The sequence below is a fragment of the Oculina patagonica genome, chromosome 3 (genome assembly GCF_052425735.1).
Source record: "Oculina patagonica isolate OP01 chromosome 3, crgOcupat, whole genome shotgun sequence".
Classification (NCBI taxonomy): Eukaryota; Metazoa; Cnidaria; class Anthozoa; order Scleractinia; family Oculinidae; genus Oculina; species Oculina patagonica.
In genome coordinates, this window is record NC_135760.1 from 16,481,825 (window position 1) to 16,495,265 (window position 13,441).

The window sequence follows — 13,441 nt, forward strand, 5'->3', positions numbered from 1 at the left end:
CAAATGTTTTTATTCCCAAGAAGTTCTGCGATCCCTCCTGCACATTTTCGTCCGCCATTTTGATTTTTTGTTTTTGAACGCATTTGGCGAGGGAAATTTACTGAGAAAGTAAGGAGCGCTCGGCATTTTTGTCACAACTCCAAAGAAATGGCCTGATAAAGTACTCAAGATGCGTTAGAAAAGTATGGAATGATTCAGGAAGCGAATTGTCTCTAAATGGTAGTGAGTTTGATCATGACAGCGATTTTGGATGGTGACGTGATGATTCGCTTGACGATTGCTGAAAATGCTGAGAACACCGGTGAGATGTAGATGATCTATGAGATATTTTAAAACTCTTTAGAAATTGTAGGTCTTAATTACTTACTTTAAAGTAAAATTGTTCAGTTTGTTAGGAGTTTTATGAAAACACCTATTTTACGGCCTGGCGCGCGACCTGCTTGAAACTCTTGTGGCACTAATGGAAGGGGCTAAGGGAGGGATTTATTCTATCCAAAATATCTTAATTACTGAAAATAACGAAAACCCAAGGGTATTTTACCCCTCCTTCCCTCGCTTTGTGGGTTTTGCGTTTTGATGTACTACACGTCAAAAGGTTGGTGGCCTTCGTTGCAGGCGTTGTGTGACGTCCTTGGGGGTTGGGATTTACATGTGTCTTGAATTCCGGAACCAGTAAATATTACTTTATGAGAAAAAACTTTGGCGTTGAGTTCCCGATCACACTTACATTAATTGTACATTTTTCTGCTGGAACAATGCGCATTTCTGGCTACAGAGGAGCAGTTTTTGTTTGACTGTGGTCGAGCGAAAACTAAAGCAATCACAAAAAACGTAAACATCACACCACGTAACCGTAGCCCAGCGCAGGAAAACACACCGATGGGTCGAGTGAGTGGTGCAGGTCAGTTATTTTTAACCAATTAGAGAACGTGTAGTACTGTAACACAAAACCAAAGGAATTCCCTACACTTCGACACTTAAATGCTCTCCAGCAATTCAAGTAAACTGGCAACCTCGTCTGGATGATACACCTAGCAGTGTTACTTTTTTTTTATTTCCATTTAATAAGCACTGAACACAACATATACCGGTTACTTTATTTTAATCAGCCATGCATCCTTACATTTAACCCTTAGTATCCCTAATGTATAATCACTTAGTATCCCCATTTGTCGAAAAGTATCAACAGGTTTTACATTAAAAACCCAAAGTGATGAAGAAACAACTAACATTTCCAAACATTAACAACTCATGATCATACTTAGTGCATTATAATTGTCCACGTCTTTCGCCGCTTGTAGGTAGGACATGAGATTGGTGAAATGACACTGCAAGAAGTCAAAAAGGAAACATGTAAATAAACAAAAAAAAAACATACAAAAGAAATAAAAGAAAGCTATGCAGGAGTGCAAAAACAAAGAAAGCCGTGCAGGGGCACAGATGAAATGCAAGGAAGTACTTCCGGGGTGCAGATGACCGGATTAGAAAGGGTTGCATTAGTTCAAAGTTAAATCAATGTTACATCGAAGCAAACGGGATGAAAAAAGTTTATACCACTCATAAAAAAACAACATAACTTTGTAATTTATAGGTAGAAGCTTGCAATGTAGATATGCAACAATTAGTAAACTATCATACGTCTTATCTCAGAAGTTTAACGAGCAACGCAAGACGCCTGTCAAAAACTTTTAGCTTTCGCACTTTTGTAGCGTTTTTGTTTGCACTGCACATGTAAAAGGCTACTTACCCTGTCGGTTAAGCCATGATGTTCTTTCCTACTTCTTGTTTAAACCTCCCCCGATAGTTCCCCGGAGGCGAGTATCGTGCCACTATGTAAGTCTTAATAAAGCCGCGACGCCAGTTTACAGTGGCAATCCCAACACCTAACTTCTTAGTAGACTTCCACACAACCTATTTTAAAACATAAACGCCACGTTCACCAAATCTTTAATTATAGCTCATATTATTTTCTATCGTTAATGACAAACCAACACCAAACGAAACGGCTTTAGCTAACTCATACGTTAATTCCTTCAACTTTATTGAGCACAAAATTAGATTGGATAGTTTTGTACTTTTGTGAAACAATTTGGGAACAACATATAAAGATTAGCCCTAAACTGAATCTGCATAATAACAAAAGCAATTGTGCTGCGTTGGTTTCCAACTGAAGAATATGTCATTTTTTGAGCCTGATAAATTACTAGTTGCGTGATAAATTAGCATATCCTAGATCCTTTCTCAAGATCACAGTATCCTGACTTTTTCCAGTTCCCGCAGCTGGATCTCTTATCCTCAGGGCACGCTGTATAAGTAATACAATGGCTTTGCATTATGCATCTTTAATAAATGCAAATCAAAATTAATTGGAAGTGATATGTTATTCTCAAACTCACCTTTGTCGATAGCATTAGCTTTGACTGAGACCGCTGTAATATGCGAGTGGCCTTAACCTTCCGAGCCTTCTCCCCCTTCCATTCATCGCCCTTCCCTTCCCCACCCCTCCCCTCCCCTTCCTCTTTCCTCCAACTCCCCTCCCCCACTCCTTCCCCTGCCCATCCCTTTCCTCCATTCAAAGTCCTTAACCTTAAATCGATCATTTGTCTGCAGCTCAGGCGACTGTGCATATAGAACCTTTTCCAATTCTTCCTATCACTAGCAACAAGGGCAAACAACACAGCGTGCTTAACTAAACTTATTGTAACGAATAAGCTGTTGGGTTGAGTTAATGGGGTTTGGTACATAACAAAGTAGGGGGTCAGGGGGCATGCTCCCCCGGGGAAATTTGAATTTTCAGAACCTCAGGAACGTTATTTTGGGCATTCTGGCAAGATTTTTTGCTATTACAGAAGCCCTCATTACAACATTAAAAGTATAATTACAGACCATATTTTTTTGGCTGCCCCCCCCCCCTTTGAAGCTATTTTTTTCATGCCCCCCCCTCAAATCACACCAGCCCCCCTTTGAAGCCATTTTTTTCATGCCCCCCCCCCCCCCCCCTACCTCATAAAAAATGAACGGTCCCAAACTGTTCAGCCTGTTAGGGGTTTTGTAAAGACACATATTTTGCGGCGAAAATGCCCTGCACGTGACCTTTTTGAAAATGTAGTGGCACTTAAGGGTCCTAGGGGCTTTATTCTTTTCACAATGTCTTAATTTAAATAGAGCCGTTGAAAAACCAAGTCGTTGACTTCTCGATCAAAATTACTAACTTATGTACATTTTGGCTGCTAAACAAAAGGTGCATTTCTGAACATAGAGCAGTTTTTGTTTGAGTGTCGTCATGTTAAAACCAAAGCAATCACAATGGCCAACCACAACAAACGTAAAGATCGCAACACGTAACCAGCGCCAAGCGCGGGAAAACGCACGTGATCAAGTCGCTATTGATTTTTTTTCCATCTGATTGGTCGAGTGAGTGGCGCGAGTATTTTAGCCAATCTGACAAAGTAGTAATTCAAAACCAAAACAATTCAGGATTAATACTCTTTATAAATTCTGACGCTGACTTATTTGAGCGTAAACAACGCTCATAATGTGCTCAAGACGTTTCGACCGAGAATCTTCGGTCTTCTTCGGTTGTTATCATGGCATAAAACGGCTTTTTAACGGTTTCACATTGTACGCGCGCGCGAGTGACTAATACAAATACACGCGAACGCTGCGCGAGACTATGAACATTATGTAAGTGACTTATATACCTCAGGGATGTCTATGTGTTCATTTCCCGCATTCTGGTCCCTCTGCGAATGCCACGCTTCTAGGAAAAGCCTCTTGTGGTAATCGCCTGACTTGTCCACCACCGCTGCATGATTGAAATCCATATCATGGCGTAGAACTTTTGAGATTCTTTCAGTTACGCCTTTCACGTAGGGTAGAACAACAAACGATTTTGCGGCATCATTTGGAGTGTCGCTGCTGTCTGAGACACGACGATTAGCTTTGCGATGAGAATCACAACTCTTGATAAACCGCAATGGATAGTTATTGTTCATCAAAACTTTAACCACATGCTCCTCAGACAGCAGCGTGTCTCAGACAGCAGCGACACTCCAAATGATGCCGCAAAATCGTTTGTTGTTCTACCCTACGTGAAAGGCGTAACTGAAAGAATCTCAAAAGTTCTACGCAACAACGGAGTCAAAGTTGGCTTTAAACCACTTAACACGTTACGCACACGCTTCCCCAGACCGAAGGACAAACTCACAGCATTCCAGTTTAGATGTGTAGTTTACAGAGTTAACTGCTTTGACTGCAATTTTACCTATTATGGACAAACGGACAGAGCGTTAGCTACTCGAATTAAAGAACATCAAAGAGCAGTCCGTGTTTGCGACAAAAACTCTAAGATCGCGCAACACGCGAACACGTTTGGCCATGATATGGATTTCAATCATGCAGCGGTGGTGGACAAGTCAGGCGATTACCACAAGAGGCTTTTCCTGGAAGCGTGGCATTCGCAGAGGGACCAGAATGCGGGAAATGAACACATAGACATCCCTGATGTATATAAGTCACTTACATAATGTTCATAGTGTCGCGCAGCGTTCGCGTGTATTTGTATTAGTCACTCGCGCGCGCGTACAATGTGAAACCGTTAAAAAGCCGTTTTATGCCATGATAACAACCGAAGAAGACCGAAGATTCTCGGTCGAAACGTCTTGAGCACATTATGAGCGTTGTTTACGCTCAAATAAGTCAGCGTCAGAATTTATAGAGTATTAATGTCATCTCCTGACTGTAATTTTGGTATTTTTCGTTTAATTCAGGATTACTTTCGATGCACATTTGAAAACGCCTCTAACAATTCAAGTAAACTGGATGATACACCTCGCAATGTTATTTCCTTTATTACAGTTGCTTTATTTTAATCTGCTATTCTTACATTTATTCCTTCAAAGATGAATCACTTGGTATCCTTATTTGTCGAAAGGTATCAACAGTTTGTGGATACCATTTGTTATAATTACATTAGAAACCCTAAGTAAAGGGCAACTAACAACTAACATTTTGAAACATAAAATTCTTATTAAGTGCATTGTTATTTGAGTTACAAATAGCAACAGGCAAAGTGCGTTATATTTGTCCACTTCTTTCGCGGCTTGTAAGTAGGATAGGAGATTGGTGAAATACCTCTGCAAGAAAGCAAAATGAAAAAGTGTAAATCAACAAGAAAACATAGGACTTTGTTAATCACCTCCGAGTTAACCAATCAGCGCGCGCAAAAAACACTATTTACTTGTGTGGTGTACACCAAAAGGAAGCTATGCAGGAGTACAAAAGAATATTATTTCCGGGGTAGAGATGACCATATTAAAAGGGGATGCATTAAAAATTGAAAGTTGAATTATTGTTGCGAAATAAAAGGTCTCTTACCATGTCGGTTAAGACCCGATTCTCTTTCCTACTTCTTGTTTCAATCTCCCCGGATAGTTCCCTGAAGGCGAGTATCGTGCCACTATGTAAGTCTTAATCCAGTGGCCGCGCCAATTAACAGAGGCAATCCCAACACCTAACTTCTTAGTAGACTTCCACACAACCTATTTTAAAACAAAAACGCCAAGTTCATCAAATCGTTAATTATAGTTAGGTCATATTATTTCCTTAAAATTGGTAACAACTGCGTAGCGTCTTGTACGAGTAAAGTTTTTTGCTCACCCTGATGAAGGCAGTATTGCCGAAACGTCGGTAAAATTGTACCGAAACTTCTAGCGTCAATAACAATTTTAAATATGTTATTTCATCTCATATTATTTCCTTACTGACCTGACATTTTGTTATACTTTCTATCCTTAATGACAAATCAAATATGAATATACAAAGATAAGCCCTCAAATAAATCTGCTTGATAACAAAAATTATATTTTTTTCATAAAATTTCTGAATCGGTTGGCAAGTGAAGAAATATGTCATATTGAGCTTGCCCGTTGGAAAACCGTCTTTGAACAATTACCATATCCTACCTGTGTAAAATGTCCTATTGGAGCCTCAGTGTCTTGAACAGAATTCGGAGGGTTCTGGAAAGGGTAGTCCTTCCATTCTAGATACCTATGAATAAAGTAGAGGATTGCTTAAAATTAGTGTTCTATACTATTTTGAAATATGATTTCTCTAAAGAACCGCTTATGATGAAGGATGAAATGGAAACACAACAATAAAGAATTAAAAATGGAAGTTTGTCTTAGTTACCTATTAATTGATTTAAACATATAAAAGAACTATCTTGAAGAAAAGACTATTTTTTAAGTTGGTCGTTCAAAATACGTTTTAAGGTAATTCCGTAGAAATAGAACTGCTCATAGATTTCCAACCAAACTTTGCCAGTTGGCTCTTTACTTTAAGGGAAGTTAAATTTTGAAATAAAAAAGTGGGGTCCCAGTATTCGTTTAGGAGCAGGAAGACCTTGTATTTACCATATAATTCCTTATATTTCCTTTGCGAGTACTGCTGAAAGTGCACGTTTTCGGTGATAATGTATTATTCTGCCATAGAAATTGATATGTATTCATTTTATAGAAAGAATTTGATCGCTGCTTTCGAACTAAGAGACAAAAATGATAGGTCACCGAACTCGTTTACGAGAAAACGATGATTTCTCCGTCTCGCGAGCCAAGCCGCATAGAAAAAAGCCGCCATTTTGTTTATGTGCGCGCGCTAATAACGCGTAAAATTCTGCGCAGTAAGGATGCGCAATGCAATACTAGGGAATCACCTTAATTTTCTTCAGTTGTAAAATTTCTCGTTTTATATTTTCGATTTATTAAAACTGAAAAAACTGTCATTTTGAGGTTTCCTTTAGATCAAACACGGGTAATCAAGGCGTACTATGGGCTTTTGTATGGATTTGAAAATAAGTCGAACATAGCTCCTGTTTCCTTTGAAAAGCCGCAATAAAACTTGAAATCTTGCCTGGTATCCTTATCTTGTCTTTTTAATGCTTCGGAATGCCATGCGCGCGATTTTCGTTTCAACGGTTTATTAGTATGTGATAGCTATAGACAGTTGAAACGAAAATCGCGCGTGTGGCTTTTCGAAGCATTAAAAAGACAAAATAAGGACACCGGGTAAGATTTCAAGCTTTATTGTTGCCTTCAAAGGAGAAAGGAAATATTTTCAACTTATTTTTAAATTCATACAAACTCTTTCGTCTTATAGAACGCTTTGATTACCTGTGGTTTAAAAAATAATCAGATAAAATGACTCACCACGACTCAACTGCATCCTTGCAGGTAGCAGTTTTGCCAAGTTTTATTCTCAGGTTAAGATTCTCGCCGGCAAGTCGCACGCTCCAAGGCGCATGCTCAAACAGATTCCTGGTTGTAAGATAACTCGCCCAGGCTTCAGCCTTCCTAGCTAGTGAGGTATCCCAGGTCAGCGGTGCTGCCCCGTGCAAAGCGCGCTTGGAATTATGTGCTTGAAGGCATTCTGTTATGTTTACTTTTTCTAACCCTATCAAAAAATAAGAACTGGTGTTAGTACAACTGCGTTCATAAACCGAGCATTATGGGTAACCAGTATTCTGACTAGTTAAATAAGTATCCACCTCCACTATGTAAACATAGAAAAATATTAATGGTTTCAAACAAAAAACCATAACTCAAATTCAAATGGTAAAAACAAATAATTAATTACATTGACATGATCTCTATTATAATACGCGCATTATTTTAGGTTTCTCAACCCTATACGTTTGCCAGTTTTGCGTACAAAGAGGCACAGACTTCATTCATCGTAAGAAGAGCGAAGTTTTACAGTATTTTTGTACATAACTTTTTTACTATTTATAAATATCTTGAAATATTGTTGTAATTCTTTTGCTGAAAACAGCAATAAAGTCTATAATAATTAATACATGAATGCAAAGACTGAAACTTGCAATCCTATTTTTATTCCAGGGGATAAGGAACAGTTCCCATATCCACTTAAAGTTCTCCTGACAAACCTTGACATAATCCACACGAGGCAGGACAACTGGCCGCCATGAATCTCCAAGATCCTTTCTTAGGATCACAGTATCCTAACTTCTTCCAGCGCCCACAGCTGGACCTCTTATCTCCTCCTCCCCCAGGGCACGCTGTATAAGTAATGCAATGACATTAAAAATTGTCGTTTTCATCCCCAGAGCTGCTTGTCCCTCCTAGCGGGCTGAGTCTGGGGCACGAGGAATAAGTGGGTCCAGAACACTCATGATTTCATTATCTTGTTTTAACAAAGTAGTACAACCGTAGAAAAATCCCTTACAACAAAGGGATTTTAAAACGGTTGTTTTGATTTGCCAAATTTAAATTTTCTTTGCTAAAGATCTAGCCAATCAAATCATGTGTCTCTAGAGTCACTTGTTCCTCGTGCCCTATAGGCTCAGCCGGCTGGAAGGTTGGCCATTTCAAGTTGACAAGAAACAAACTACAAACAACGCAACAAACATAGCACAAGGACTACACATGGTTTGAAAAAAGAAATTAAAATTTACATGACGCTTCACATGCTTTTTTAGAAGTTAAAACTTAAAAATTAAAAGTGACTGGTAACGAGCTAAACATTGATTAACAGCAGTGATAGCAACAATCGAGGGTGGGTTTTATGTCCCTTATTAACAGTGTTTCTTTTATTTTTAAATTTAAAAACTTCTATCTGATGGTTGGTACATTTCTTTTGCGTGACTTTGCCACTGAATGTTGCATATTCGTAAACATTTAGCAGAGAGACTTACTAGCTAATCGTGGTTTCCCCTCACACAAGAAGAAAAACATCAAAACAAAGAAAATCTTCAACATCCTCGAAAAAATATATGGCGCAGGTCTCTTCAGGTTTTTTAACACCTAGTAAAAAAATAATGATCATCACTGAAAGTATAATTATTGGGTAAATAAGTATTTCAGGTTTAAAATACCTATAAAATCGACTATAAAACGTAAAGTTTGCAGGATATATAATATTATATAATATAGGGTTTAAAATAACAAAAGCTGAGTTCTACCTGTTTAGAGTGGAAGGCCTATTAGTTTCGCACTTTAAACAAAGGCCGTTTTTATATCCAAACACTGCAGAAATTTTGAAGTACATCCCAGTTTTATTTTATTTTTTTTTTTATGCGTGAACAATCGAGCCCGTGAGTCACGAACTTCTTGGGGGTGCGGGGTCCATCCTCCCACAGGAAAGTATTTAAAAATGGATTTGCTAAAGTTTCCTGTGTCCCCAGAACCGGAATTGGATGACCGAGAAGGTATTTTGCTACCGCCTTTAGTGTTACGTGCATAGCGGCTTTCTATCGACATCCATCGATCGACGTGCTAAACAAACAAGACAGATGGAAATCCGCCAAACACAGCCCACTAGCGTGAGCTTCTGAACTTGTGGGCTCATTTGCATGAAACCAACACTGGTATCCATCTGGTGCATTGCAGATGGCTCATTTCAAACGGCACGACGATGCCAAAAGATGGATGCAGAAAGATAGCTATGCACGTAATACTGAAAGCGGGTGTAAGGCATTAAAAAATTAATACTCGCAAAAAATTAAATTTTTGATTTGGCAATAATAACTATAAATGTCAATGTCTCATCCTCTCTGTGTAGTTGTCCGTTTTTTTCAGTAGTAGGTTCAAAAGGTCTCCGATATAAAAGTTTTTTTTTGCTATTAAAACATTAGTTTTTCGGTTAGTCCAAGTGAGGAAAATAAGGATTTACTCTATATTTGCTTAACAAATGCAAAGTCAACTTATTTTTACACTTTAGAAAATAATTATTTTGTATGTGAACAACCGTGCGTTGCATGTCAAACTACCGGACGTTACGTCGGCGTCCGGCCTGAAACGAAACTTCTGTAACGTAAACTAACAACTGATATGCAAAGACGCCGAGAACATCTCTTCCAAGGTAAGACTGAACTGAATTCGATAACACTGCGCATATTTACAATGAGCTCAATCATGAAAACAATAATTTGGTTAAGATCAGACAATTAAAATAATGGCGTGACGATAACAACCTATGGCTAGCGTAAAGAAAATAGATGTCAGAGAGATATAAATGAGAACCCCTTTGTGGGTAATTCGAAGAAATCGAAGACGCGACGATTACCGCGTGAAAAACTTCAGATTAATGATCTCCAAATTGAAGCGAAGATTAAAGCTTCGAGCTAGTGGGTTTGTATAAAAAAGGCATAAATAACATCAAACACTGAACGACTCAAGACAGAAATATCTCGGCAACACATTCAAACAATCGTTACCTTCCCTTGTTATTGTTTCACCAACTGTTTGCCTTTCATGAATTTAATCAGTTATTTATGCAATTTGTGAAGTGAAAATATTTTTTCCGACTGTGAATTAAACTGGCTACTGTCACACAGTTTTAAACCTTAAAAGAAAATTTGCGTTAAAAGGAGGAAAAGGCCAGGGAAATGGGACGAAAACGAAGTCTGCGGATACCCATAGGGAGGCTTAAATGAGATAATTAAGGATAACAAACTTACTTTGGTGACGGTCACACAAAAAATTGCAGAAAGTAGCCAAAGGTCATCAAGAGGTAGCCCGTAGCTGATCCTATGATCGTAGCGGTTGCAAGATAACTAACTTCTAAGGTTATTGCGAGCCGCTTTTATAACACACAGCTACGTGGACCTACGTGATTATGCCTAGGGCGTTACAAAAAATGAAACACGCAAACGACAAACTGAAAACCAAATAAAGCCATTTCATAAACATTGAATTTGGCTGTGAGCGAGCATAATTTCGCAAATTGACCTAGCTAAAGCGTCATACATTTTAAAGCACGTTCTACTAACAGAAATTATAGCTATCAATTGTCACCGGAACTTCATAATTTAAAGATCAGATTAGCGCCCGCGGCCATAGATGTGTGGGTTGGTCTGATCAGCACAAATCCATTGATGACAGGGTGATAAACAGTTAGGCAAATCGTCCACGTAAATAAGAACCGAAGGGAACCGAGATTGCTCCTGAGGTACCTCATATTTAAATGAACAGGTTTTTGGAAAGAGATCCATTTACAAGAAAGACATCGTTGTAAAATAGTAATTATAAAATGTCCGAGGAATTGCGTGCGCTATGATTGGTCTATAGCTCCATAAATTAAAGCACGCTGCTTACGTCACGTGCGTGCTTTATCGATCGAGTTAAAATGTACGCGCTTACGTCACGAGTTTGAGGGCGCGTAGTTTCTATAACATTTATAAAAGAAATAAAAAAAACTTTCTTCTCGTGCATTGTTGAGTTATATCAGCACTTGGGAATATTTTGAACACTCGAGAAGTGGTAAAATAACTTTGCTGCGCCTCGTACTTCTCTATGCACTTCTCTCGTGTTTTTCAAAATTCCCGCTTGCTTATATATAACTCAACAATGCAGTCGAGTGCGTATTTTATTTCTTTATTCAATTTATTTCAATCTGACTCTTCATGGAACAAGTCCCACTTTAAAACAATAGATTTAAATTTTAGCATGCTGAAAGAATGTTCTGAAGCTTGTCTCATTAGTAAAGCTTTTCTGTTACAGGACACACTAAACACAATAAAGCGTGCGAAGCCGAACAAAGATCGGAACACAAGTCAAGCTGTGTGTCAGCTGAGTACAGTATACCTTATTAGGAAATTTAAGTGAAGTGTTACTTCCGCGACCTTAAATTTTGACTAAAATATTACTCAACAAACTGCATTAGCTTGTATTTAGGTCTTTTGCAATGTGAAAACCTGTGGGTATATTGTTTACGATATTTACAGAATAGCCCGCTTTCACTGATCAAGAAGGGCAGTTCGACATCTGACACATGAACTTCTTATGTTTCGGCCAAAAATTTGAAATAAAATTGTCTTTGTTGTCGCCACAAACTGCGCTTCCTTCAGTTAATCGTGTAAATTTTCTTCGTTTTCGAAATTTACCTCCCCTTTTCCGTTAATTTCCTTTATTCAGGAGTATGTTTCTCTCCAATTGGCATTAATTTAAGTAGCGTTACGTTAATCTCATATACCTTAAAGTGCATATGAAGCGAATTTTTTTGCGCCATTTTACCCTTCAAAATGTTCAGTAATAAAAGAGTCATAAAACGACTGCAAAGTTTAAACAGGAGCGTTAATTTCCTATAATACGTTAGCACAACACACTAGGCGTGACAGAGCGCATGCAAAGCGTGACCAGCCTATTAAGTTTTATAAAGAAAGGTCGTGATAGTCAACAGAAGAAACGAAGATAGTGTTCAGGGCTACCATGCTTTCAACCTACCAGGCTTTGATTGAGTTATTTAAACCAGGCAAGAGCTACTTCTTGCCTCCGTAAAAGTTCATTTTATGACCGGCACTGTCCAATGCTTAAATCGAGCAAAACTACAGCTTTAGTTGAATTCCCCGGGGGGGGGGGGGGGGACTCCCATAAATGAGCTATATAGGTATGTGCCGCCGTGAAGGGTATGGTTTTCAAGCAGTTTAGTCTGGGAAAGGGTATAGAAATCAGAATGTTTTGGTATAAAATAGGGTAGCATTTGCCGGAAAGCTGATCGGTGTTATGACAAATTAAGTCCAGAATAGGAATAGAAACTCAGAAGAGAAAGGGGCTTTCCTAAACTTAAATAAAATCATCATCGTTGTCGACAGATGGTTTTCCATTTAAACACTGATAGTGATAACTAGTCTAGTCTAGTAAAAGGTTGCAAAAACCAGCTGAACATGGTCTGGTATAGGGCAAGAGCTTCAAATTCCCAGCGGCACACCCCCACCCAAAAATATTCAGGGTGCCCTTCCACGATTCGACTTCCGGTGAAGGGGATCGACTGCGGGTCACTCCGTGCGAATCTTTAAGTACTCTAGGCGAATCAACTCAGTTTGGGTACACAAAATTGAGAAGCAACTAATTGCGGCACTATTGCAGTTCTCTCGAGCGCTCGCGTTAATTTCTTTGATTCTTAAAAAGGAAGTAAGCTTTCTGAACTTAATTTGATTTCTTAAAATCACAAATCAAAAACTTCACGAGTGCCAAAAAACACCACTTGTTCTGCTGATGTATATGTGAGCACTTGCTGCAAATGTGAAGAGAGCAAAGGCGTTTTCCCCTAGCCTGCGAGCAGGCTCTCTATTCGGGGGCAACGTGAATTGAACTCTTCTAGCAATTTTGATTATTTCTAAGTTACGAATTCTAAAAATATCAGGCTAATTCAAACACTTTAATTTCACTCCCAAACTCTCGAATGATTTTTCTTTTCTCTTGGAGGTTCTAAGAAGGGATTTCAGGGATTTGTCTTACCCAGACTGTGCTCGGCTCGCTCCATGCTATAAAGCGCACCACGGAGCCTGTACCTAGGCTACTTGGAATGATGCTGTCATCGGTTCAGTGGCTTCTGCCAACATGTAAACATGGCGTGCTCTTTACTCTCGACAAATTGTGGAAACATATCAAATTAAAGCCAAAAAGGAAGAGAAGCTCCTCTTTGC

General features: G+C 38.8%; 1 protein-coding gene across 3 annotated transcripts; it reads right to left on the reverse strand.

Annotated features, from left to right (window-relative positions):
* Positions 1-4,865: 4,865 nt before the first annotated feature.
* Positions 4,866-10,596, reverse strand: LOC144645677 (ectin-like). Of its 3 annotated transcripts, XM_078505229.1 has the most exons (7): positions 10,475-10,596; positions 8,711-8,819; positions 7,943-8,074; positions 7,206-7,449; positions 5,964-6,048; positions 5,377-5,540; positions 4,866-5,135 (listed from the first exon to the last, which is right to left on the reverse strand). In XM_078505229.1, exons 2-6 carry the CDS (start codon positions 8,772-8,774, stop codon positions 5,385-5,387), a joined length of 681 nt encoding a protein of 226 aa, XP_078361355.1. In that variant the 5' UTR covers positions 8,775-8,819; positions 10,475-10,596; the 3' UTR covers positions 4,866-5,135; positions 5,377-5,384. The 3 variants fall into 3 exon arrangements, with proteins under 3 accessions (XP_078361355.1, XP_078361357.1, XP_078361356.1); XM_078505231.1 differs by lacking the exon at positions 8,711-8,819 and having other exon boundaries at positions 10,475-10,566; XM_078505230.1 differs by lacking the exon at positions 4,866-5,135 and having other exon boundaries at positions 5,391-5,540; positions 5,954-6,048.
* Between the last annotated feature and the right edge of the window lie 2,845 nt (positions 10,597-13,441).